Source organism: Notolabrus celidotus, chromosome 22, assembly GCF_009762535.1.
Source record: "Notolabrus celidotus isolate fNotCel1 chromosome 22, fNotCel1.pri, whole genome shotgun sequence".
NCBI classification, from domain to species: domain Eukaryota; kingdom Metazoa; phylum Chordata; class Actinopteri; order Labriformes; family Labridae; genus Notolabrus; species Notolabrus celidotus.
This window is the reverse complement of record NC_048293.1, coordinates 7,782,749-7,806,565: the sequence shown is the minus strand read 5'-3', so window position 1 is coordinate 7,806,565 and position 23,817 is coordinate 7,782,749. Positions and strand designations below refer to the sequence as shown.

Genomic DNA, 23,817 nt, shown 5'->3' with positions numbered 1-23,817 from the left:
TTCTTTGAAAAACAAAAGCATAAATGGATAGTCTCTACTGTCATCTTAAACAACATTTTTTATTACAATATAGCCACGATGTAATCCGTTAAAAGGCTAATTGACTTGGGATTTGTATAAAATTTTGTTCCAAGTCTGAAATGAATTAGGGCTAAGAAAGTTTTCAGGCAATCTGACCCAAATTAAAATCAAAATTGTATCATACAATGTCTAAAATACAAACGCTGATGAGTTTAACTAACAAATAAACTAGAGTGTCATCTGCAAGGCAAGTGATTGCACATTAAATGTATTCAATTGCCACCATAAATGGGATGAATGTTTATGGTGGCAATTCGTATAGATAAGGGATGTTCTGAAGCGACTGATTTCCAATTTATTTAAACTAAATTTAAATTCCAACTAGCTGACTAGTACATAAGATAACACAGAGGAAACAGTCAAAATTAAGCATGGTTTATTTTGCACAGCTATCACAGCCTCTGCAGGCAAACAATGTCAAATTGGTGGCTAATAGTAGCAGAGCTAGCACCACCAGCCTTCAATCGTCATTGCAGTTTAACTTCCACATGCTTGCACTGGTTCCACATTTCACCTCAGCCTACATACAACTTTATCTCCATTTTCTAGATCAAAACACTGACAAGCTGTGCTGTGGTACAGGATGTCATCTGACATCTGTGCTTGTTTACATCAAGGTAGTAAAGCATTATGGCAGTAGACATTAACCAGAGCTACAGCCCCAGCTAGTAGCGGGTGGCTGCGCTACAGCTTAGACACAGCATATGATGAACACTTCAGAGCTTCAATAACACAAAATATTAATGACTCGTTCAACCGACTCGTAATTCTGCTGCTGACTGAAAATGGTGACGATGTTTAATCATGTAATCGATTTAACTCACACATCTGTAGTGAGTGTACTGTACATAAATCAAAGATATTTTCTGATGTACAGAATTTCCAACACTTTGTCTTTTAATTTGTCCCACTGAGCATGCTTTGTTATTTTCTTTATTTCTTTTTCACCCAAGCATCTCTCTTATACATCTTTTCTGTGTTACAGTACTTCTGGTTCATGGAGTCTTAGAAAAGGACTAAAACTGTCTCCTCTTTCACTTCCTGAGTAGTGTAGCGGGGGTATTAATCTAAGACACGCTTTACTGAGCAAGCTCTGCCATCATGCCATATATCTTCCTATGACTCATCCATTACATCTGCTTATGTTAATGGGAGGAAACACCACAGTGAACAAACAAAGTGGACATGTCAGTCAGAGCACAGGACCAGGTACTGCAGTGGATGTAATGAGGCCACCAGTTAAGTGACACCTGAATGAACCTGACATTGTACATGTCACAGAGTCCTCTACAGGATCAGACCATCAGCACTTTCTAATCAGACTTTCAATTTCAAAAATAGCAGCTCTGTAAACCATAAATCTTCCTCTGGACTTTTGTGTTTCCCTTTCTCTAATTGTCCTGTGTCTCTGTATCGTAAATCTCTCAGGGAAGAGCCATTAGCAAAAAAGGCTGGTCGGGACTCTTCCACAGGGACATTACTGGTCCTTTCACACAGCGAGGATGTCCAGATACTGACTCAAGACACAAGTGTATGCAGTTGCTTATTCACCAGGGTCCGATGACAGAATGTCTGGCTTGGCAGCTCTGCGTTTCATGTCAGCAGCTAGCCAGCTGGTATTTGGGATTTCTGTGGTTAGACTGGTTTCCTTCCCAACCCTCAGAAGGATTGAATTTTTGCATAATACACTTCCTGTATGTCATTGTGTTTGGTGCTGTATTCTAACCGCTGCAAATAGTTTACAATGTCATCTGTTTCCTGAGCTCATGTTCCTTGATGCAATGTGTGTCGACTCAGTAACACATGAGTGACTCGATACATTGTCGACAAAAACAATGGCATCAAAAAGCAGATTCTGTGCAGCACGGCAACCCAAGTCTCTAATAGCATGTGTTTAATTCATATTCTGTAACCATTTAAGCATTACTGTGAGTTGTGTGTTTGTCATGTTACAGGCTTTAACCCGAGTGGCCGCCTGCTCTGGGAAAAACACACACGGAAAAGACTTCTCACAATCAAATATCCTGTCTTAAGTGTTTTTGGGAGAGTTTGTGTAAATAGGATCCAGTCAGTGCAGCAGCAGAATGATTTCCTGTTACAAGCGCAGTGGTTTGCTGATGAACATCAAGAGGGACACAGCAGGAAATGGCATCACGTAACACAGACACAGAAGAAATGGTTGGAAATTTTTGCACCAGCTACATGTGATAAATATGCATTATTTCCATGTGTTGGTGCTCATCTTTTCTGCACGTGTCACGCTCGCAAGAAAAAAAAGAGAATCCACTTTTAAGGACTGTCTTTCTTAAAATGTTCTAATGCCTTTAAATAAATATAAGTAATTCCCTATTATCTCTGAAGTAGACAGTAATATTATCTTTAATATGGTAATTACTGCAGGAAAACCATCTTTAAGACTGTGGAACAAGTGTTTGAATTTATGAGTAATCTATATAAGCGTACCTTATTATTTCTATAAATCATCTCAGAGCCAAGGAACTGAGGTATAAATGACCTTAACCATTTCATTAAATCTAATTAAATTGAATTGGCATTAAAAGTCATCATTTCTGCTCTTTTTTCAGGAGTGCAGATTGGATACGAGCCATGCTGGATCTCCTCACTGTTAAACACATACTGCGTACAGTATTACGGAGTTAATGGGACAGATAATTGACAGTGAACCATAGGAGGTTAATAATAGATGCTTAATTGACTCCTATCAATTTGTTACACTGAACATCACTGTCTGAAGATCTCATTCATACAGTGAGCAGGCTTATTCCCAGCAATAACCATATTTCTTTTTTATGATCAGTGCTTTTGGGATGCCCAAAGAGAATAGAACCAGTGCAGTGATGAAGAGACAGGCCTCGATGAGAAATGATGACAGATCATACGTCTCCAACTTTCAAAGTGCACTGAAATCTTGAAAAAAAAAAATCTACATGTAGCCATATTATCTAATAATAGGACAGTACAACTTCTTCAAAGCTAGTGTGTATTAGCAAGTGTTTCCCACCGGACTTTGAATTTGTCCATCAACACTGAGGAAGTGAGAGTTTATTTTTTCTGACGCCACTAGACAGAATATGGCAGTGCTGTCTCCTCAGTGTGAATAGTGAATATGACAGGTCAGCTACTGTCCCAGGCCCTCTATGCCTGTCCCTGTTCCCTGTAAGACCTCCGCTGTTTATACATATCTGTTTCACCTTTTTCCTCCCAAACAATTTATGTGCAAGTGAAGAGGAAGCCCGTCCTGTGAGAGCTACGCCCGTCCCAACACTGCAGACACTAGGATATCACGGACATACGTGCAGGATAAATGTGAATAAGCACCTCTACTTGTATAACTGTTAGGTTCACGTTTCCATAAAATATAGGCCTGCACTATATAAGGAAAAAGATACAGTGTGGGATAACATTGTTCAATGTTACGATGATATAAATTGGGATAAAAAAGACAAACATGAAAGAGAAGATATTAGATACTGTATAACTCACAGTTTCCAGCATTCTTGAGTGTCTACTTGAGGCCGGCAGAAGACAAGGATCCCATATTGGAGCCCATATTAAAAATCACTGACAGGTTATCAACTTGTAGATGTTAGTTAGGCAGGCAGGCTATGGCCTCAACTCTGTCTTTCTGAAGGTTTCTAGATAAGTTGAAAGATAACTGGAGTCAACTTTTCTAATATATTTTCCTATATGTAACCTCAGAAACCCATGAGTGATGTACATAAGATATGTTTTATATAGCCTATGGTTGTTCTCCATGTTTCAAGTTTGTTTTCAGCTGGTACACAGCTACCTGCCGTCAAGTAGGAGGGAAACAGAAACAGTGCTCTGGGGATTTTACTCGTTTCATGATGACTAAAGAAGTATACAGCATTTTTTTCAGTAACAGATTACTTTTATGAAAAAGTAGCTATATAATAGGTTACTTAAATTGCAGAAGTTAATTGGTGCATTTCTCATTACAGCACAGATGCATTCTGAGTAATCTAATAGTTTACTTTGAAAGGTGTTACTCCCAACACTGTACACAGCATCAGTGTTTTCAACTTCCCCAACTTGAATGCAAATGACATTTAGAAAAAACACCAATAATTTGGCACCTATTACTCCTTGAGTAGCTAACAGCTACCTTGAACTTTATCTGTGTTTATTGCAGCAGACACTTTTTTGAAAAAGAAGACAACTCAAGTTTTGATTACATCATTCAAACTCATACATAATCAAGTTGAACTCATTAAATAGGCTCCCTGTCTCTCTGTTTTTGTTTTTACCTCTTTAACTCGTGGTGATTTTATGCTCCGGAGGCTCATCGTCTCATAATTTGAATGGATGTAAATAGTTTGCATTAGAACACGGTCTTGGCAGCACACCGTGCATCACTCTGAGGACTTAAACAGTTTGAGAGCAGACTGATAGATGAACCTCGGCTGGAGATATGTGGCAGGATGGAGTAGGGAAGGTGTTGGAAGGTTGAGAATATTAATCATAGCAATTATTGAAAGTGTTTTCCGCTGACATCATCGTGCAGAGCCATATATCAGCCAGGAGCTGCATGCTTATGACTTAGTGACACGAGCTGAGTGGAGGACATTGAGCAGTAAAAATTAGCAAGTTAAACCGAGTGAAAAATGAAGCCATCAGAGAGTCATAAGGAGCCAGCATTTGTTATTCCAGAGAAACCGTTTCAGGAAGGAAGCTTAGTGCGTGTTATTGTTTGTATTGTTTTTGCCTTTACTGCGAAATAGATTCCTCAACAGAGTTACAACTATTGTTTTGGTCCATTGTGTTATCGTAGTTGCTTAGGAAATAAGTGAGTTGCATGGAAGACGGAACATCAGCTGAATGGTATTTCACATCCACAGGAAAAGAAAGAATTAGAGACGTGCATTGGCAACATCAGATGAATCACACACGAGTAATCTTAAAGTGCTAGAGGAGTTTGTTTGTGTAGACGTTTGTGTTTGGGAAGCAGAAGCAGTGACCACCAGGCTCTGAGATCAGTTTTATAAAAGCCAGAGGAGACTTCCACCAGTAGAAATGAGCAGCAATAGGACATTCAGCAGTCCTGCATGGAGTTAGTTTCAAATTCATGGAAGGAAAAGTGCCCCAATTTTGATGCTTATTTTTTAATGCTGCGTCTTCTTTCTATTGACTGTAAATACGATGTACAATGAATCTGGACCTTCTTTCGTTGTATGAAATACCCCCTGCAATGAGCTTTGACATGAGGGAGGGAGGCTTTTTGGCATATACCAGCCAGCCAGTAGGAGGAGGTCTAAAACTTTTAGCTTCAGTTTTGGGGAGCCAACCTGTCGCCCATAATGTTTTGTTTTATTCTTATTCTTTTCTCCCACCCTAGGCGGTATTCTTCAAGGAAAATCCGCATTGTGTCTTTAACAGTCTATTTAACTTCATTTGCTCTGAGTTCAAGTTAGATCTTATGGCACTGCAATGAAAGAGAGTATGCAGTATCTTTAAAAAAAGTGGGGGTTGAGGTTTAAGTCCATGGCCTTCATCAAAGAAAGCATTAATACGCATGTTATTCTTTTATCTGTCTTCATTCAGCTGTTTGGCTGCAATGAAAGAATCATATGTCTTCTTACGTGACTCTTATTTAAACAGTGCACTGCTCTTTCGTCATGCTCCATGTAAGCCTGTGCGTAGCTTTTTCCCTCCTTAAATTAAAGATGTTGTAAACACAGCGCAGCCTCTCCCTCTTTGGAAACTCTCGGGAACATCAGAGGGGTCCCTGGGTCTCTTACGTCTCTCCTGCTGCTCAGCTCCTCTGGGCAACCGCCCAATTGGCTGGGAGTCTGCTGCCCTGACCCTGAACCTTGAATACGAGGGGTTAGCCAAGGGCCAGCAAAAAGGCTGAGGGTGGGTGCGGTGGTCGAGGTCAGGATGGGGCTGCTGGTGGTGGTGGTGGGGGAAGAGACAGCTATTAAACACAACAGAGGAAAGACCATCAGGATGTGGCTTTTATAGCCGGCTGGTACTTGAAGGCATCAAACCCCACTCCCACAGATGAGAGGCAGGCAGTCCAGCCAGCAGATGAATCCTGTAAGGGTGGAAATGATGGGGTCAGGGTTTTTACAAGGTCAGAACGAGGTTAGTGGAGGGTCAGGGACTCAGTAATCCCTCCTCACTGTCTGGGTCATTGAAGTCTGTTAACTCCTGCACACCAGTACCTTCACGCAGACATTCTGAACCTGTGATGAGACCTTAAAAATTGAAACAATTTTTAGAGTCTTGGAATAAGCTATCTTGTCATGAGTTAAATGGGAAAGCTAAACACTCATACATGTTACTGTAAATATGTAACTGAGGTTGATTAGGGCAAGTAATCAGTTAGCTTAGCCCAACAAACTGCCAACAGTGGGAAACAGCTGGCCTGAATCCTACACTCTATACAACATGAACGTAGTCTTATTGATGTCACCCACTGGTTTCTGTTTTGAAGCTCAACAATGGCGGTTGCCATATTGAAACTGCTGACTCAAGCTTACTTTCGGTCAACCCAGCAAGAAGCAAAGAGGCTGAGGCTAGCTTTAGCCTCCTGGATAACAGCTACAATGTACCCATTTGTCAAGTCTGTCACGTCTCTAATCATTCCTTATTATACAAAACTTGTAACTCTTAATATTTCCACATTATTGAGTTCTAAAACTAATTCAACCATGCTGACCAAAACCATTGCTTGTACCAGGCTATAAACATGTTTACTACTGCTGTGAAGATGGGCATTCTAACATGGGTGTCAATGGGACTTCCTAGGCTTTTGGAGCCTGCCTCAAATGGACACTCAAGGAACTGCAGTTTTTAGTTTTTCATTGGCTTAATTATCAACACTAGAGGTTGTCATTTGGCCTGAATCTGTCTAGAAGTAAGATATCTGTCTCACCGCACCTCACAGCAAACTTATTTACCAGTTACATTACATTTTTATGGTTCCTCAAACTGTACAAAAACCTAAGAGTAAACATGTTTGTGTGTGGTTGTACAGAGCGTCTTGTCAGGCAGGAAGTTACTGACCCTTTTTAAGAAATAGTCCATCACCCCGGTTATTTGGGGGATTATCATTTTTACATTTCCATTTTATATATCCCCCAGACCTCATCGATTATGCATGTTTGCTGTTTGCTGCATTTATTTCAGTTTCTGCTGTGTTTCATCATTCACAGCTTTTTCAAATTTCCCAGCCTCCTGCTCCAAATAGAAGTCTCTTGGGCCATTACAATGGGTTTGCCCTTGTGGACCTCCATTGTAATTTCTTTTTGACCGTCAGATGACAAAAATTTTCTCTGTTCAAACAATGTTGCCAGAAAATTGAACCCAGATGACTATCAGCAAACAATTATATTATAAAGGAAACATGTAGTTATCACCATTTTTGCTCAAAGCAATGCTGTTTGGCAGCTTGTGTGGAAACTTTTATCTTCTGGGAAAGTAATGATATTTTCACAGTTACTGATATACTTCAATAATGTCTTTCTGACCTGTAACTTAAGAACTAAAGACTAAAGTCCTCCCCACATTTACAAAAATGCCCCCCTCATGCAGCTGAAAACCTGAATGAATGCATCACTATCACGATCATCCCCACTCTCCAGATGACCCCCGTCGTCTCTCACCTCCTACCCCCTCACAACCTTTAAACCTCTCCTCCCCTACACCGTCTCGTTCCTTGTTTCATTTTCATTACAACCCTCCTGCAGGGACTTGAACTTGTTGCCCCGCCTGAACTGGGGTGACAGCTCACTAAATCACTGCCTTTTAGTGGTGCTGCCCCCTTTTTTATACACTTTAATCACCAGACTCCAGTAACCAGGAATATTGGGCCCAGTGTATGGAATTTGCCTCATAAAAAGAGCAGGCAGAGGCCGCTGATGTGCTTCTCATGGCAGAAGCGTTGCTCGAATTCATCTTGCTGAGGCGGCAGTGGAGGGGTTGATGGAGGCTGGAGAGGGAGTGCTCTCTTTTGCGGGTGACAATCAATTGCGAAGAATCAACAGGTAGTAGGCCGTAAACTTGAGGTCATCTCCTACCTAGGTGACAGTTTCTCATCTGGCAGAGCCGGTGTTGATGCTAGTGGGAGGCCTTGGATTTTGTTTGTTATTTATGGTTAGTCACAGGTTTAGAAATGGTTCTGAATGATCGGATGCTATCTTTCACACCGAGCCTGTCACTGCTCGAAAACGGTTAACCCTCTGTGTGCATGCTGTGGCAGGGGAGTGTGGGAAAACTGAGGAAATATAAGGGAAAGTTTAGTTCGAAGAAATCTTTTAGTTTAAAATCATTTTTTACATTTCTGATTTACACATTGAAGTCTCTCTGAATGAGATAACTCCATAAATCCAGCTCTGAATGCTCCATTCTTCTCCTCCTCCTCTGCTTGTCATCACCATATACAGCACCTGCCTTGATCAATCCCTCTCCTCAATGCTCATCCGCTCTGTCCTCCTCCTCCTCCTCCTTCTCCTCCTCCTCCTCCTCCTCTCCCTCTATTTCATCTCCAACCCAGCATTAATCCTTATCCTCCCTAAGGAAGCCCACTTCGTGCAGCGGCGAGGGTATTTAGAGCCAGTGTTGACATTGGACGGCACGTTAGACAAATATCCCCGACTCAGAAACCACAAGACAAATGGCAGACCCGAAGCTTGCTGTGTTCTGGCAGTGAGTCAGCTGGTCTGGCTTAGCTGTGGCCGGTTATTCAGCGCAGGTGACGTCTTACTGTGAAGGAAAAATGGCTGCTGAGGAGGGGAGGTGGATGGAAGAAAGAAAATGTGGGTGGAGAGTGAAACAGAGGAATATGTGGATTGCAAATGAAAGGAAAGATGAGACACTGGAATCAAAACCAGAAGGTTTCAGGGTGGTATTAGGATAAAATACCAGAAAAAAGTTGAATATTCAAAGTATTTTTTTATTGTTTGGTAAGGAAAAAAAATTAATTACTTAATCACTTGTCTCCAAAGACTGTTGAGGGTTTTTGTTTTTTTAGGAAAACCAGCAACTCCCACAGACAACCAGGTGGTTACTTTGATTGCGGGTGCACATTACATAATTTCGAGGTGGAAACAAACACACATAACCCACACACAGACCGCACTCACACACAGACAGGACCCGGTGACTGTGACAAGCTATCTACACACGCTCAACACATTACCACACGCATACGCACAGCTGCACAGACAGTACACACACTCTCTTCTGAGATATGGGGCCCATTTTGACAACCGCCAAGTTGACTTGGCGTTGGTCAGACAGGAGTGATCCAAGAAAAGCAAAGCGGACCCACGAGAGGGCTGGGGCTTTTGTGTTTGTGGAGTGTCACACTTCATCACCAGGGAAAGCCATAACAGGCCCAGGAAGACCTTTGAAGCTAAGGGAGGGGTGTGTGGGAATCGCCTCTGCGGCTACCTCTGATGTCAACTCCAATATTCTGATTGCAGGCTATTTCCTGGATTAGGATTGTGTTTGTCAGCTGAGAGGAAAACTGTGAGAGGATTGTGTATCAGAGAGCAGACAAGCTAATTACAGCATCCCTCTGGATGATTTTGAGATTAAAAATTGTTTCACCATTGTTCGACAAATAATTATTGAAGAGCCACTGTAGCAAAGTCAGAAATTAACAAGTGAAAGGATTTTAATATGTATCAATCTTAAAATAATCTATGAAATTACACGATACTTGTCTTATTCTTAGGATCTTATTCAAGAAATATACCTTTTTGTGATATGCTGTTTGAACTTATTATTACACCTTATAATTAACTTATTATTATACCTTATTATTGTTAGATACTTGGTTCTGATTGACTAAACCATATAAGAATAGACACCATAGGTGTTCACTGACTGTGAAGCCAAAAAAATTGGAGCTCCAGCTGCTGACTGGTCTAGATTACATTCTCCTCCATTCTAACAGATGAAATGATGGTCAAACTATACAACTAAGTTATACCTCAAATACATTTTCTCAAACATAGTTTTTGTTAATGTAGTTAGTTCTTATAAAAATGATTTATGTCCAAGCATCCATTTTTCTGAGAAGTTTAGCTTCAATTTAAAAAAAAAGGGGATGTGATATCATGATTGTCAGCTCTGTTGATAAATGCTAGTTCTTGTAGCGTACACTAACATAAGCGCCATTTAACTTTCCATAGCCATGAGTCTGTTTCAAACCAAATCACCTATTGTATTGTATTGTATTGTATTCTGTTCTGTTTTATTCTATACTTTTCTATTCTATTCAAAATCAAAAGTAGCTAGGCTAAAGATCAGAGGACAGTTTTTCTGTAAACCATTAGACTCCAGGTCTTGTGTGTGTCTAACTGTGTCAGGATCAGATGATAGCAGTGCGTGCAGTTTGCTTTGGCTGCTTCATAATTAGTGGAATGGTGGCGTACTTTAATGGACCACATCCTTTTGGATGGAGCTTCACAGAACTCAAACAGTGGAGCTGTAATTTGATTCTAGGATGTTAGGAGCAGGGCTCGGCTTTTTCAAATCCAAAGAAATACTCAGGAAATGACATTTGTACTTAAGGGATGGTTGGCTGGTTTGTTCAAAAGTTGGAAAATTCCTTTACTGCAGTGTTGGAAAGTAAAAAATTAGTCTTCTGAAGATAAAAAGCATAGAGAAATGAGTATGCTTGCAAACACTTTCATGAAGAAGAGCTGTAAAATGTGCAGAAGCAAGGATTTCAAGATGATCATTGCTTAGTTCTTGGTTCTGGTTTTGCTGTCAGCAAACCTCGAGCAGCAAGGCAATTTGAAACAAAATAGTAGCCTGTCTGTGTATTGGTGAGTCAATCCACCAGTTTGGTCTAGGCAGAAATATTTCAACAAACATAAGATGTATTACTTTGCAATTTTTTAAAAGACTTCAATTGAAGGGGGGGTGAATGATCCTCTTGGTCATCCTGGACCTTACCTCCACAGCTAGGTTTGTGCTTTTTTGTGAAATGTTTTGACAACTTCAGGATAAATAATGATATGAATCATTGAGTTGTTTAACCACAATAATTTGTCAAATTTTCCCAATAGTTTGTACAAAAAGACTGAATTCCTGTAAAGCTAAACACAGTTCTATCAGCCTCAGTTTTTTTAATTCCAAAAATCTATTTGCTAACTTAAGATGTAAAGGATGGTAAACAGAATACCTGACACCAAGGGCATGTTAGCATTCTGTCATTAGCATCCATCTCAAATCACACTTTGCAGTGCCAGAGAGCTGTTAGCGTGAATTTATCTTCACATATTGAGACCGATATCTCTACACTTGTTGTGGTTTTTCTTTTAGCCAGCCACAAAATCTTAATTATTGCTCTGAAATTATTTGAAGAATCCATGCAGACACTTCAGAAGCATATATGATTATTGTTATTTTTAAAAACAATTTTCTGCCATCATCAAATTTTGCAAATGTTTAATTTATTTTAAAATCAGCTCAGGTTGGATCAAAACACGAGATAAAAAAATCAAAAAAAGAAACACGGATTAGCATGGAGTGACTCTGAAAGGCAAAGTGTCATCAGAGATATTAATTTTTTTGGAAGACAAAATAATAGTTATTATCAAAATGATCTCAGGGCTTTTACAAAGGAGCAGCAGCTTATGAGGCAAAACATTTGTCATCCATTTTGATGCTTTGTGTGGTTTAGAAGCCAAATCAAGGGAGGGTAAAAGCCAGATCTTCATTGGGGGATTTGGAGAAAAAAAACTCAATTACTGTTTGCAGACTGGGGCTGTTGTTAAGGACGGGGCCATGATCAAACACAATTTGGATCAAACCACGACTTTATTTCACATTCTCTCACATTTCCAATCAAGGAGCGATTAGCCTCAGACATTAATGAGCCTACTAATCCATTTGGGCCCCTCGTGATAACGGTTAATTGTCTGTAAAAATGTGTACAGATCCCCGTTTGGGTTGTTTACTAACTGATTTGGATGTGGTTAGGCCCTAAAGAGGTATCATTATGTTGATAGTTCTTTGGAAAATGAGCCCCTGATGGAGGCAACTCCACAGTGGAGGAGAGTTAAGAACACACAGGACTGCTTTTTGTTCAATGAGCACAAATTTATCACTATTTCACGATAACATTTCCCTGTAATCAGCCTTCATTGGACTTCATATGTAATAAGCATGACTTTTCTGTTTTATCACTACAGTAAAGCCAAGGAAGTCAATGTTTTTTTAAATAAACCACCGACATCTGAACAGGCGTGATTCAGGTCCAGGAAAGCAAGCACAGGAACTGGGCTACCAGATGTTCCAGGTTTAATTTGGCACTACATCCTCCATGTCCTCTGCTTCATGTTTGTGGCTCAGTTAGAACGTTCAAATTAAGTAAAATTCAAATCCAATTTGAGTACTGCATAAAGTCAGAAAAAGAATTAGACATTGGCTTGAGTTGAAGCAGAATGTTCTGCTTGACATCAGTTACCCATGTTTACTTTATTGGGAGGAAATTGGGATTACTATAACAAAGTTTGCTGCTCTCATTTCATTATGTTCTAGAAAAACATTCGTACTGAATGAAACAGTCAATATTTTCTTTCTAGTTTGGAGACTTAAACACATTATCCACCATTATCATCAATATACAGCATCTCTTTGACATACAAGAGTGTATTTCAAACAGGAGTGTGGTAGTTCGAGTAACGAGCTTGTCTAAGATTTTTGAATAGGATAAAACAAACATCTACTTGCATGCATAAGATAATATACATGCATTGTTGTAATCTGTAGGAATAGGGTAATACAAGTGTTAATAATACATTCTATATCAGCAGTTTATTATGCACTCTATAGTATACAAAAAAGGCAGTGATGAAACCCCAATGAAAAACCCTGCAACCTTGTTTCTTATGATTTGTGATGTTTGTCTTGCCACTTAGTTATATCCAGTATACACAAAGCACTGTACCATTTTAAACCAATATAGTAATCCATAACGTTCTTGTTACGTGTTATCAATAGAGTAAAATCTACCACATGTTCTGCTGTCTTACTGTGCAGTATGTGTACTTGCTTTGTCATGTTGTTGCAGGGACACAAAGCCTGTATGTGTGTTTGTATTCTGGCCACTCAGCATGCAACCTTGGCTGGCCTGTTCTGACACCCAATTTATCGCCCTTTGATTTGAGGCCTTAGTTTCTCATTACGCCCAAAGTTTTTGTGTCCTTGTGCGACAAAAATTAGTTTGTGTGTCTGTGTAAATCACCTGTCATATGCACATGCTCCTTTAAGAAAAGGCCAAGGGTGTCATTTGATGCCTGCTGCCTCGCTTTCATATTTATGCGTCTCATATTCACGTCCATTGGCTGTGTCTCAGCTGGGCTATCCATCAACACTTTTTATCCCCAGCGCACCAACAATACGGACATAAAATGCTCTTTTACGTCAGCAAAATGCTGACACAAATAAAAATGGAACAACACACTTCTTTGTTTGCCTAGGTAATAAACTACGTAAATTAAAACTGATAAGTGACTAGATTTGCATTACTCATATCCTGTGGGCCTGGACCTTAATGGAAATTACTGAAGGGAGTGAAGGTGTATTACAAAGCATAATCCACAGTATTGCAAATCACTGGTGGTATAATGAGTTTGAAAAACTGGGGGACAGTCTGACCCAGAAGGATGGCACTTCTTTTGTCTAAGTCGAGGCCATTTCTGAAACCAACCATGTTGAAGAAACATTTTTCAAAAGTATATCACTCATTCTGTCAAATGAAATGTCAAAGACTTATAGAAATATGTACGTTTTAAAACATGTTGTACTGTTTATTTCACTGAGGATTCATTGTTCAGCAGTGTATCGTAAAATAAATACAAATAAATCATACACAAATTTTACATTTGTGCACTGGCTAATCAAACAATAAAAGTACATAATGGTTAATAATAAATAAAAACAACTAATGGCAGTGAACAAGGACAGAATGAAACTGATCATTAATAAGGAAGTGACAAAAACATTCTAAATTCTAAATGTGAAAAGTTTTGTGGTTCTGAAAAACACTCTGCGAAAGTAAATTCGTACAATAATATTAATACTAGTTTATTACCTTTTTTCTCAGTCTATATCCTGCCTGAGCTACTACACAAATGTTGTTCATCTGCATGTTGAATTTTCCATATATTCCAGATGAATAAAACAAAAACCAAACAAAAACAAAAAGGGGAACCTAGTTAAAAGCGATGGGATGAAGAGATGTCTCTCTCAATTTTGTACACTCAAACAAAATCAGTTGCCTTTAGCCTGCTTAGGGGTAGAAGGTGAGGGAAGCGCACAAAAGCAGCACAATTATTCTGCTCTGGCACAACAACAGAGAGCAAAAAGAGCATCAAAGGCTTTCCTCTGAGCAAAATAGGGCTCCCTCAGAGGAAAAGTGCAACCTGTGTGTGAATACCAGTGCGTGGACTTTTGGTCCTCTCCTGAGACACATCAGGCAACGGATGTGTGTCAGGGTGAGTTTCAGAGCTGGAGTGCATATCCACTTGGATTATGCTTAAAGTACAGTGTGCATGGAGTGTACTAGAAGAGGGAGTTTGGTTTATATAGTAAGTTTATCAGGGCTTAAGCACTACATATGAAATGCATATTATTTTTACCTGTAGAATATGACATTTTTAGTTGCATTATGTCCAAAAACTATGTTTCATGTATGTATAATTTAGTTAGTGAATTATAACAGATGAATAAGTTGCTTTCACACATAATTTCTTATGCCATTCATATTTAAAAAGTGATGAAAAGGTAAAATTAAAGTATTCTCTCAAATGCTTAGTATGCCTGTCTGCATGGTTGTTTGTGTGTGCTGTTTTGTTAACTGATAAGAAAGATAGATACATTTGAGTATATCAATCCTTTGTTACATGTATATTACACAAAATTTGAATAGTAAACGTATTTATCATGTTTAGATGACTTATTTGAATGTTTTTGTGTTTTACAAAGATAAACTGACACAGTTTGGGTATTTTATGTTAGTATGTTAGGAACAGTAAAGAAAATTATTGATTAATTATTTTTTTTATTTAAAATATTTGTTTTTATTATGCTCACCTTTTTTACTTTTGAAATAATTTAAATACTGTATCTTATTTTTGGCAATTTTTAAATCAAAACTTTAATTCTCATTTGGTAGAAAAGGAAGGACTTATTTTCTGCCTGGCATATCAGAAGGCAACTTGGTCTATGGAGGGGTCCTTTAACAACCCGGAAGTGTCGCTCTCACATGTTGTTGTGTACATTCACCGGTTGCTTAGCACAGTTACCACGCTGTGTGTCATTATAGGCATAACATTCGGTGTCATTAGACACAACAGTGAAAAATAAGAAGATGAAAGTGGTCGCGTTGATAAGGTAAAACCTGTATGTAGCCGTAGCTGTATCACTGATTTATTCATATGTTTTTGCTATCATAGAAGTGACTGAACCTCTGTGGACTGCTGTGTAAAAACGCTGGGTATCTCATTCTAACGCCTGTTTTTATACAGACTGTAGCTCTTTAAGATTAAAATGTATTGTGACACTTATAAAGCTCAAATTTGAAAACTGTGTAAAGCCGATGTAAGAACGGTACGATGCGAGCTGGCTAATCTGTAGCATGTACAGTGCTGTTAAATATAAGGTAACCTCAGTGTTATGAAAACAGCCACAAACTACATCACTGAATATCAATTCTGTCGCATTACTTCATCTCTAACTGCACAGCCCGTATAATATATTAGTCTGCATGTTAATGATCCAAACACAGCTTTTACTTCTCTCTGTGCCCATTTCTCATGCTGTGTTCCAGTGGGGGCAAAGACAGCTGCTACAACATGATGCAGTGTGTTTCTGCTGGGCACCGAATCGTAGCTCTGGCCAACCTCCGTCCTGCTAACACAGGTGAGGAAGATGCCCTGCTGGGGTTTATATGATCTACAGGGGCTAGCATGGCAAAATGGGCCAGCCAGCTGCACTTCTGCAGAGACACAAACGACGAACTGTACATAAAAGTACTTCAGAACTAACAGCTAAAGATTTACAGAGCAACAGAAGTGTTGAGTTGTAGCGTGTTATGGCCCCCTTATGGTTTATGGGTCATTTGGTTTAAGCGTTGTTGAGTGATTATAACACATTTATTAGAAAACAGACTAGACCAGAGCTTTAAGTAATTCACATCTGCAGTCCATTGACAGGTCACATTGGAAACATCACATTGTTAGAAGACATCACTAACACAGAATAGTGCAATACCAACATGAGTTCAATATTATTACTTAGAGAACACATTTTTTGATTCATATGCTTAAGTATTGTCTAAAAGTACAGAAATAATAAAAACAGAATTAAATAGTTAATCATATGAAATATAGAAAACGAGCCAAGCTATGAGATAATGAATCCTGTGACATACAATATATCCATCGAGTCAAAACATAACTTTAATTTCTTATTTTTTTCTATGGTGACTGATATCTGTTTTGCTTAATTTTATCATTGTTGTAATGTTTATCAGCCCCATGATAAATGGTTTACAAACACATTCCCCTCCTTACTATAGATGAGTTGGACAGCTACATGTACCAAACAGTGGGCCATCAGGCCATAGACCTGTATGCTGAAGCCATGGATCTGCCTCTGTATAGACGCACCATCCAGGGCTCCAGCCTGGACACCAGCAGAAACTACAGTCAGACGGAGGGGGACGAGGTGGAGGACTTGTATGAGCTGCTGAAGCTTGTCAAGGTAAGCTTGTCATTCCTCACCACTAGGGAGAGATTGAACATTTTACAAGCCTTGGTTTGCATGTGGGATAGATCATGGAGTGTGGGATTTAACCCAGGCACTGTGGCCAAAGGTGCTAATACACACACATTTTATTGTTTTATTTTCATTGTATTTATTTACACACTGAATACTGAAGAATGCTGTTTTACTGTACATTATATTACATAATCCCAAATAGAAGAGTATCAACTGAGCTAAATACAACATTTAAGGCAAAAAAAAAAGCAGCAGCAAGTGTTGGTACTCACATCTAAACATTCAAAACATTTAAAAACAAACATCTTACTTAATCTGCACACACAGAAGAAACACATTGGCACTTCATCATTGTCCATTTTCTTGGCACCTACAACTCTTCATTCTAATGTTCACATGTGCTTCGGCCTTGGCCGCTACTTCCAAAATAACTGGATCGCTTTGTGTCACTAAATATTTCAGTTTCTTTACTTGCTGTATGTTTGCTTGGCTAGTTCAGATTTTGTATTCGACTAATGCAGTACAATAAGGGATGGTCATACTTTTCCAAGGTGTGCTTTTCATAAAAGATGATAGTTTCATCACCACATTGTTGTAAAGACAAGTTTGTTTGTAATGTCACACAGACCGTAGTGCCACATCATTCTTTGTTTATCAGTATTTTTCTGGCATCATTCAGCAACAGACAGATGACCATAAATAACACAATAAAAAGTAAAATATATTAAAGGCCAAGTTGAAATTGTGGATTGTTTTTTTGTTTATTGTTTATAGCTATGTGCACATACACATGAAATTCACTGGATATATGCACTAAGGAAAGTTTAAATACAAAAAGAGATAATTATCTGAACTAACTATAGCTCAGCTTTAGGAGTGTGAAAAAGTGAACTCTAGTTTTGACTCCTTGCCATGATGTCATGATGTGACTCTTTTTGGCGAACAAGCTCTCAGAGCATGGCTAAACTTCACATCTGATGTCAGGAACAGGACATATGTGGCCCTGCTGAGATGTTTTACAAGTCATTCTCTGTGGATTCAGATTCTAAGTATCCCATCAGCGACGTCTTAAAGAGACCCTGGTTGTCTCGCTTCATCTGGTGTGCTGTACCCTAACAGTCCAACGCACCTTCTGCAAAGTGCAACCAAGCTGCTCTGAAGATTAAAAAGCAGTGTTGGTGCTTTTAGTCTGTCTCATGCAGTGTGGCTTTAGTTCACTTCCAAATCGCAGAAAGTTTTCCTTCTATCTAACTCTGTAAAAACAGTGTCCTGGTTGAATCAGTTAATTAAAGTTTTATGCGCAAAGTTGGAGAGAGGTGCCCTTCAACAACCAGCTTCACAGGAAAAAAACCCATTCTTTTTTATCTCTCTTGACAGAAGATCAGATGCAAAAATTAATCACCAAATTAATATTTCATCAAATACCACTTTTGCCAGGACGCTGAGAAAATATTCATTCGGTGCCAAATTATGTATGAGACCGCGGTGGTCCAATGCGGTGCAGGGTGGCTGACTGACAGGTTCGAGACAACTGTGTGTGTGTTTAACACACCGCTGGTGCTGCCTGCCTACCTGACCGCCTGCAGCCATGAGAAAGAGCTACCTGGACGCACACTTTGACAGCAGCAACAGCTCTCCCTGCTGTCAGCGCAAACAGGGTGTGGGATTGATCCTGTGTTACACTGTTTCCCCTCTGCAACCCAACACAACCTCTCATTTTAGCTTGCAGCATCAAAATTTAAGAGCCTCTTATGGGATGTTGGATTGGAGTTTGTTGTAGAGAGAGGGAAGCTGCCTTGGCGTGGTAAAAACGAGAAAGAGAGAGGTATGTGTGTGTGTGCGTGGGTTTGTGTGTGTGTGTGCTTAGTTCTTCATGTAGGTCTATGTGGAAACATGTTCATCCGGAGCTGAGGGCTGCTCCAGGGCCCCTGCATGTCCGCACATCGCCTGGGTGGCAAGGGCCAGTCAGACCGCCTCGGGGCATTTTTGCGCCCTCTGCCTGACTTTCTTTGTCGTCTTCTGTGAAAATTGCAGGATTCACACATGAAAAAGCACTTGTTTGTGTGTTTCCTTGTTTAAATGCACACGTTCACTCAGGACAATTCCTGTTTTCTAACCCTTATGAGCATCCACACTTAAATAGCTGACATTTTATGGTACATAATGCAGTAAAGTATCCCAGCCTGTGGTCATGGCCCTAATTGCAAAAGGCTGCTAATTTCACATTTCCAGGGCTTCTCTGGTCTGACCTCACCAGCCAGGCAGGCCATAGATCAGGTCAGTTGAGCTCCCATGAGGCCGTCACTGGCTAGCAGACCCTCAGTCGTCTCCACGTTTACCCCTCTCACCTTCATCAACAGACCCACACCATAAACAACAGGCTTCCTCTCTTTCACTGAGTGATGTCAACCATAATGACACAATTTCTCCCGTTTCAAATTTCAAGCCTCTAAAGTCGCTTTTTCGGCATTCTCCTGCACTGATAGGTTAATTAACCCGCACTAGTCAACGAAAAAACCATTTGAATCTCACACAATTCTGTCCTTACACCTCAAATCTACTCCTAAAGAGTCAGGTATTGTGGTCACATTCAGTTATGTTTGACGTATGCGCTGTTTACAAGGCGGGGAAAAACACCACTAAGTTTGTTGTGTTGTTGATTGGTGGGAGAAATGATAGCAGAGGGGAAGAAGCGTAGAAAAAACACTTCTTTTGATAATAAGCTTTTAGATCACCCCTACTGGAAAAAAGAACATTTTTTTAAGCCAGAAAAAATATATCAAGTTGGAAAGTGTGATATTTTGAAAGATTCTTTCTAGCAGTTTGAATTAATTAGAAGTTACAAGATTATATTTGGCAAATGACACTTAAAGCAGAGATGAAAGACGTTTTTTTCTCTCAGATCCGGAGTTGATGAGTTTTAAGTGTGGATACTCTTACCTCCTCCCCCTCTTCCTCCTCCTCGTCCTCCTCCCTTTCAGTGCAGCTAACAGACTCATAGCATGAGCCAACAGTGCCATCTATGGATCACTCCCAGCACCTGAAGTAGACTTCTTCCACTTTGGCCTCTTAGAAAAATGTTTGGAGCTATTCAAAGACTCAAAGGGAGAGATCATATTCTTCAGAAGCATTGTTGATAGAGAGGAGGAGGGAAAAAAAGCTCAATTATGACAGAAGAAATGAGCCGTCCATCCCCTGGCAGTAGTGATAAAGGCAGGATGATAATATGGCCCTATCGTTGGCTCCTTTGCTCTCATCGCTGGCTGTGTATGGCTGTGCGTCTTTGAAGTGTGTAACCTGATAGACGTGCAAGCCACAGAGTACCCCGTCCCATCCTGCTAGGTGTTGATCTTTGAACCCGCTCTTTTAGGGGGAGAAATAACAGTTTTGTCTGCAGCAGGGGGGATTGTGAACTTTTGGACATCAGCGTCTGTAAGGATATATTTTCATAGAATAGATACACATTATTGTGCTCTCTGCTTGGCTTCAAAGGGAAACTGAAATATCAAAAAGCCGTCAAAGAAACAGCGAAGGAGTTAAATATTTTGACTTTCAGTCTGTAATTTTAACACTCTTTCTTTGTGTCGATGTTTCCTTGTTTGTGTGGGTCCTGAAACTGGATTCATTGTGGTTTGCTCTGCCTTCCTCTGCTGTGATCCGCTCTGATGTGTGATACAGATCAGCAGTGTCAGTCACCCCCGGCTGTAACGCCAGTCCCCCCGAAGGCCCGCAAAACCCCTCATATTAGTCATATCACATCCCTCAAGTCCTTTATCCTTCTCTCTGTGCTCTGTGACCTGACACAGTGGCTCTTTATGCCCAGTGACCCTGCTTGTGTGTGTGTGTGCTCGCACAGGCTGGTGTGTTCAAGGTCAGGTCGAAGCGGGGCCTCTGTTACATGATAACAGGTCTATCTCTGTTCTCCTTACACACCTCTGGCTCTTTTTTTTTGCCCTCAGTTTTCCTTCTTTGAACACTCTGTGCTAAAAGAGGTTCATCCTTCCACAGTTGTTCTCTCATTTTTTTTTTTTCGTAGTTCCTAATATTTCATCTCTCCAAGATTTTTTAAAAATGTCTGTCAGCTTGAAAAAAAAACTAGAGATGCACCGATGTATCGGCTGGCTTTCAGTATTGGCTGATACTTGCCTTGTTGTAGTTATATTGGAATTTGTGGAAATAGCAGTACATGTAATGGAAACACGCTGTGTTTTTCGCACACGTCATGTGTACATGTTTGATAGAAGCCTGGGTATAATGGCCATGCTTTTAAACCATCCTGATGCGGTCAGGTTAAGCTCAGGCTAGGTATCAGCTGCCCTCTGATCACCTTAGTGACCCAAATATAAGTTGATATTTCCCCCTTCAAAATACAGCTTCAATTTTTGATTGTCTCATATATATTATATTTAATAATGAAATTTCAATGTTCGTTACAACGTCACTTATCTGTAAAGAGAGTGTACGCCTTATGCCTTATATGGCCAGCCATTACTCACAGGAAGTGAGTTAACCAACTACGGAGGCAGAGTTATGATGCTTTTATTAAAGAAAATATTATCAATACAGTACAGACATTGACCAACTGTCGAAAAACCAAGAAATATGACCAAAGATGGCTAGGCCAAAAAAGATCTTAAAATGCCTCAGTCAGGACTATATGTTACTGCAAAATAGATCGAAGTGTGCCCGCTAGCAGACCCGTCATTCAACCTATAGACGGCAGATGATTATAAGTATTCTAGTATTAAAATTCTGATATTGTGTGCTTCATTCACACGTGATCACATTTTATTCCATTTAGCACCATTCATCCATAGAGCAGTTCAAAGTACTTTACAGAGTAAACTGCAAGGCAATAACATTAACAGCTGACAATGAGATCACTTTTTCTTAATAAAGAAAGATTTGTTCTTCAAAAAGTGTTTTTCTTAAAATTAGTCAGTGTTTGGGGGTTTTCTTATAATAATACATTATAAACAGGGTTATCCTATGTTCTGGTCAATAAGGTTATTGGTTCCAATTTAGTGGTGAGAAAATGAAGTTGAAATAAAAACTCTAAGTTAATCTGAACTCTCTAAGTTTTGTTTATTTATCACACAGAATATTGTCACATTATTGAACAAAGTTCTGGTATTTGGCATATTTTTCTTGTATCGTACAGGCAAAGCCCAGTGTTTCAGCCTACTGTAAGGGTTTTACTCTGGAAAATATAACCTTTTTGGGTTGGTTAAGTTCTGAAAATTGTTTCTTACTAAGTTTGTGATTTTAAAGCAGGTTAAAAAAGCTTTTGAAGGAGATGTTTTTTCAAACAAGAAATATTTTTTGTGTTAAAAGAGGTTAAATTTGAGCCATTGAAACTGTGCCATCTTAAACATAGTGTTATGAAGCCCAAATGCCTTTGGTTCACTAATGTTTTTACAGTGAGGATGAATTTCCAAGATTTAGGAAAAAATGTATACATTTATAATAACAGCTTAGTAGACCCTTAAAAATCAGGTTTAAAAAGTAGTTTACAGTAAAAAGTACTCACACAGGAACAATGCATATGAACCAAAACAATGAAAAACAACCATATTGAACCCCATACATCATTAGAACCCAACTGACACAAGAACACAGCAATATAAATTGAGACCAATATCGGTATTAGCTCCAATTGTCTCAGTTGGTTTCAAAATAATTCATGTTACTTCAGCAGATACAACACTTTCAACACAGAGATGTTGTGCTTTGAACGTAGCACATCCTGCAGGGCACAAATGGCAGCAAGTTTTTTGGGAAGATGCATCCAAATCCTCAATCACTTGATGTAGTAGAGATAACATATAAAAAGATTGTGACTCTGTTTCAGCAACTCTGCAACCTTTGAGCTGATGAATAAAGACAAAGACATTTAAGCTCATTAGAGTGATGAGGAACAATAGATGATATCTACGCACACGTTCTTTTCTGCCAGCTCTAATTAGCTGCAATGTGACATCTCTGTCGTACTGAGACCCGGCTCTGAGAACGATGGAAATGTTACTTTCAGATCTAATTTCTTACCCTGTAATGCACTCGAGTTTCAGAAACACAACATTTTCCTGGTCTCTCATTTTTGAGATATCAGGGGTCAGTACGCATTCTTGCTTCCTCCATTTTTTTAACATCAACTATTGTTTCGTCCTGGAAAAAGTCTTGGAGGAATCTCTTTGATTGGCAGGTGTTAAAACACCTTGTTTAAAGTGAGATAATCCTTTGCTTCAACCTACACAACTTCTTCCCCCACATTCCCTGACCCCAATTACACACAAACAGACACACACACGCACTCACAAACTCCCCCTTCCTCCTCTGATTCTACAGCCGCTCCTTTATTGACATCTGCAGACAAGAGTGGAGCCCTCTGAGATCGCAGAAGTCCAAACATTTTTTAAAATTCTTCCTTGTTTCTCATTCCTTGTTCTTCTGTCTCTATTTTATTGTCCTTGCACTTTCATCCGGACCCTTCAGAAGCCTGGCACTGGGTCAGCACGAGTACCCTGATGGAGGTGCATCCTGCTGCGAGGAAAGGAGGGAGAGGGATTGAGGGAGAAGAGAAGGAATGGAGAAAAGAGGAGGAGGAGGGCAGGCTGGCAGGCAGGCAGGTGGAGGACTCTCCAGTTGAACCAGGAGCTCTGAGGTATTGATTATGGAGCTGAGGTGTTGTGAGACAAGTCGTTGAGGAGGGATGTGAACCAGAAAAAGGGGAGGGGTGGTCAAAATCAAACACGCAGCCCTTCTCTGATTACCGGCGTGCTGCAGCATTAGACGTACATCGGGGGCTCAACAGGAAAATGGATTTCTTTTAAAAACCTGCTTAATACATAAATCATGACCTCTGGGGTCACAGCAAGGGTTTAGGAGCGTGGATCAATAACAAAGCTAATGCGAGCTTGTTGTGGCTGCTCTGTGGTGCAGAAATACCTC

General features: G+C 39.8%; 1 protein-coding gene across 2 annotated transcripts in view; it reads left to right on the top strand.

Annotated features, from left to right (window-relative positions):
- The first annotated feature begins 15,310 nt into the window (after nt 1-15,310).
- The window catches only part of dph6 (diphthamine biosynthesis 6), a 65,632-nt gene continuing 57,125 nt past the window's right edge, over nt 15,311-23,817 (top strand). For both annotated transcript variants that reach the window (XM_034675503.1, XM_034675504.1), the window contains exons 1-3: nt 15,311-15,480; nt 15,917-16,008; nt 16,667-16,851. In XM_034675503.1, the coding sequence (XP_034531394.1) occupies nt 15,458-15,480; nt 15,917-16,008; nt 16,667-16,851 (300 nt within the window). In that variant the 5' untranslated portion in view covers nt 15,311-15,457. The remainder of the gene's footprint in view (nt 15,481-15,916; nt 16,009-16,666; nt 16,852-23,817) is intronic.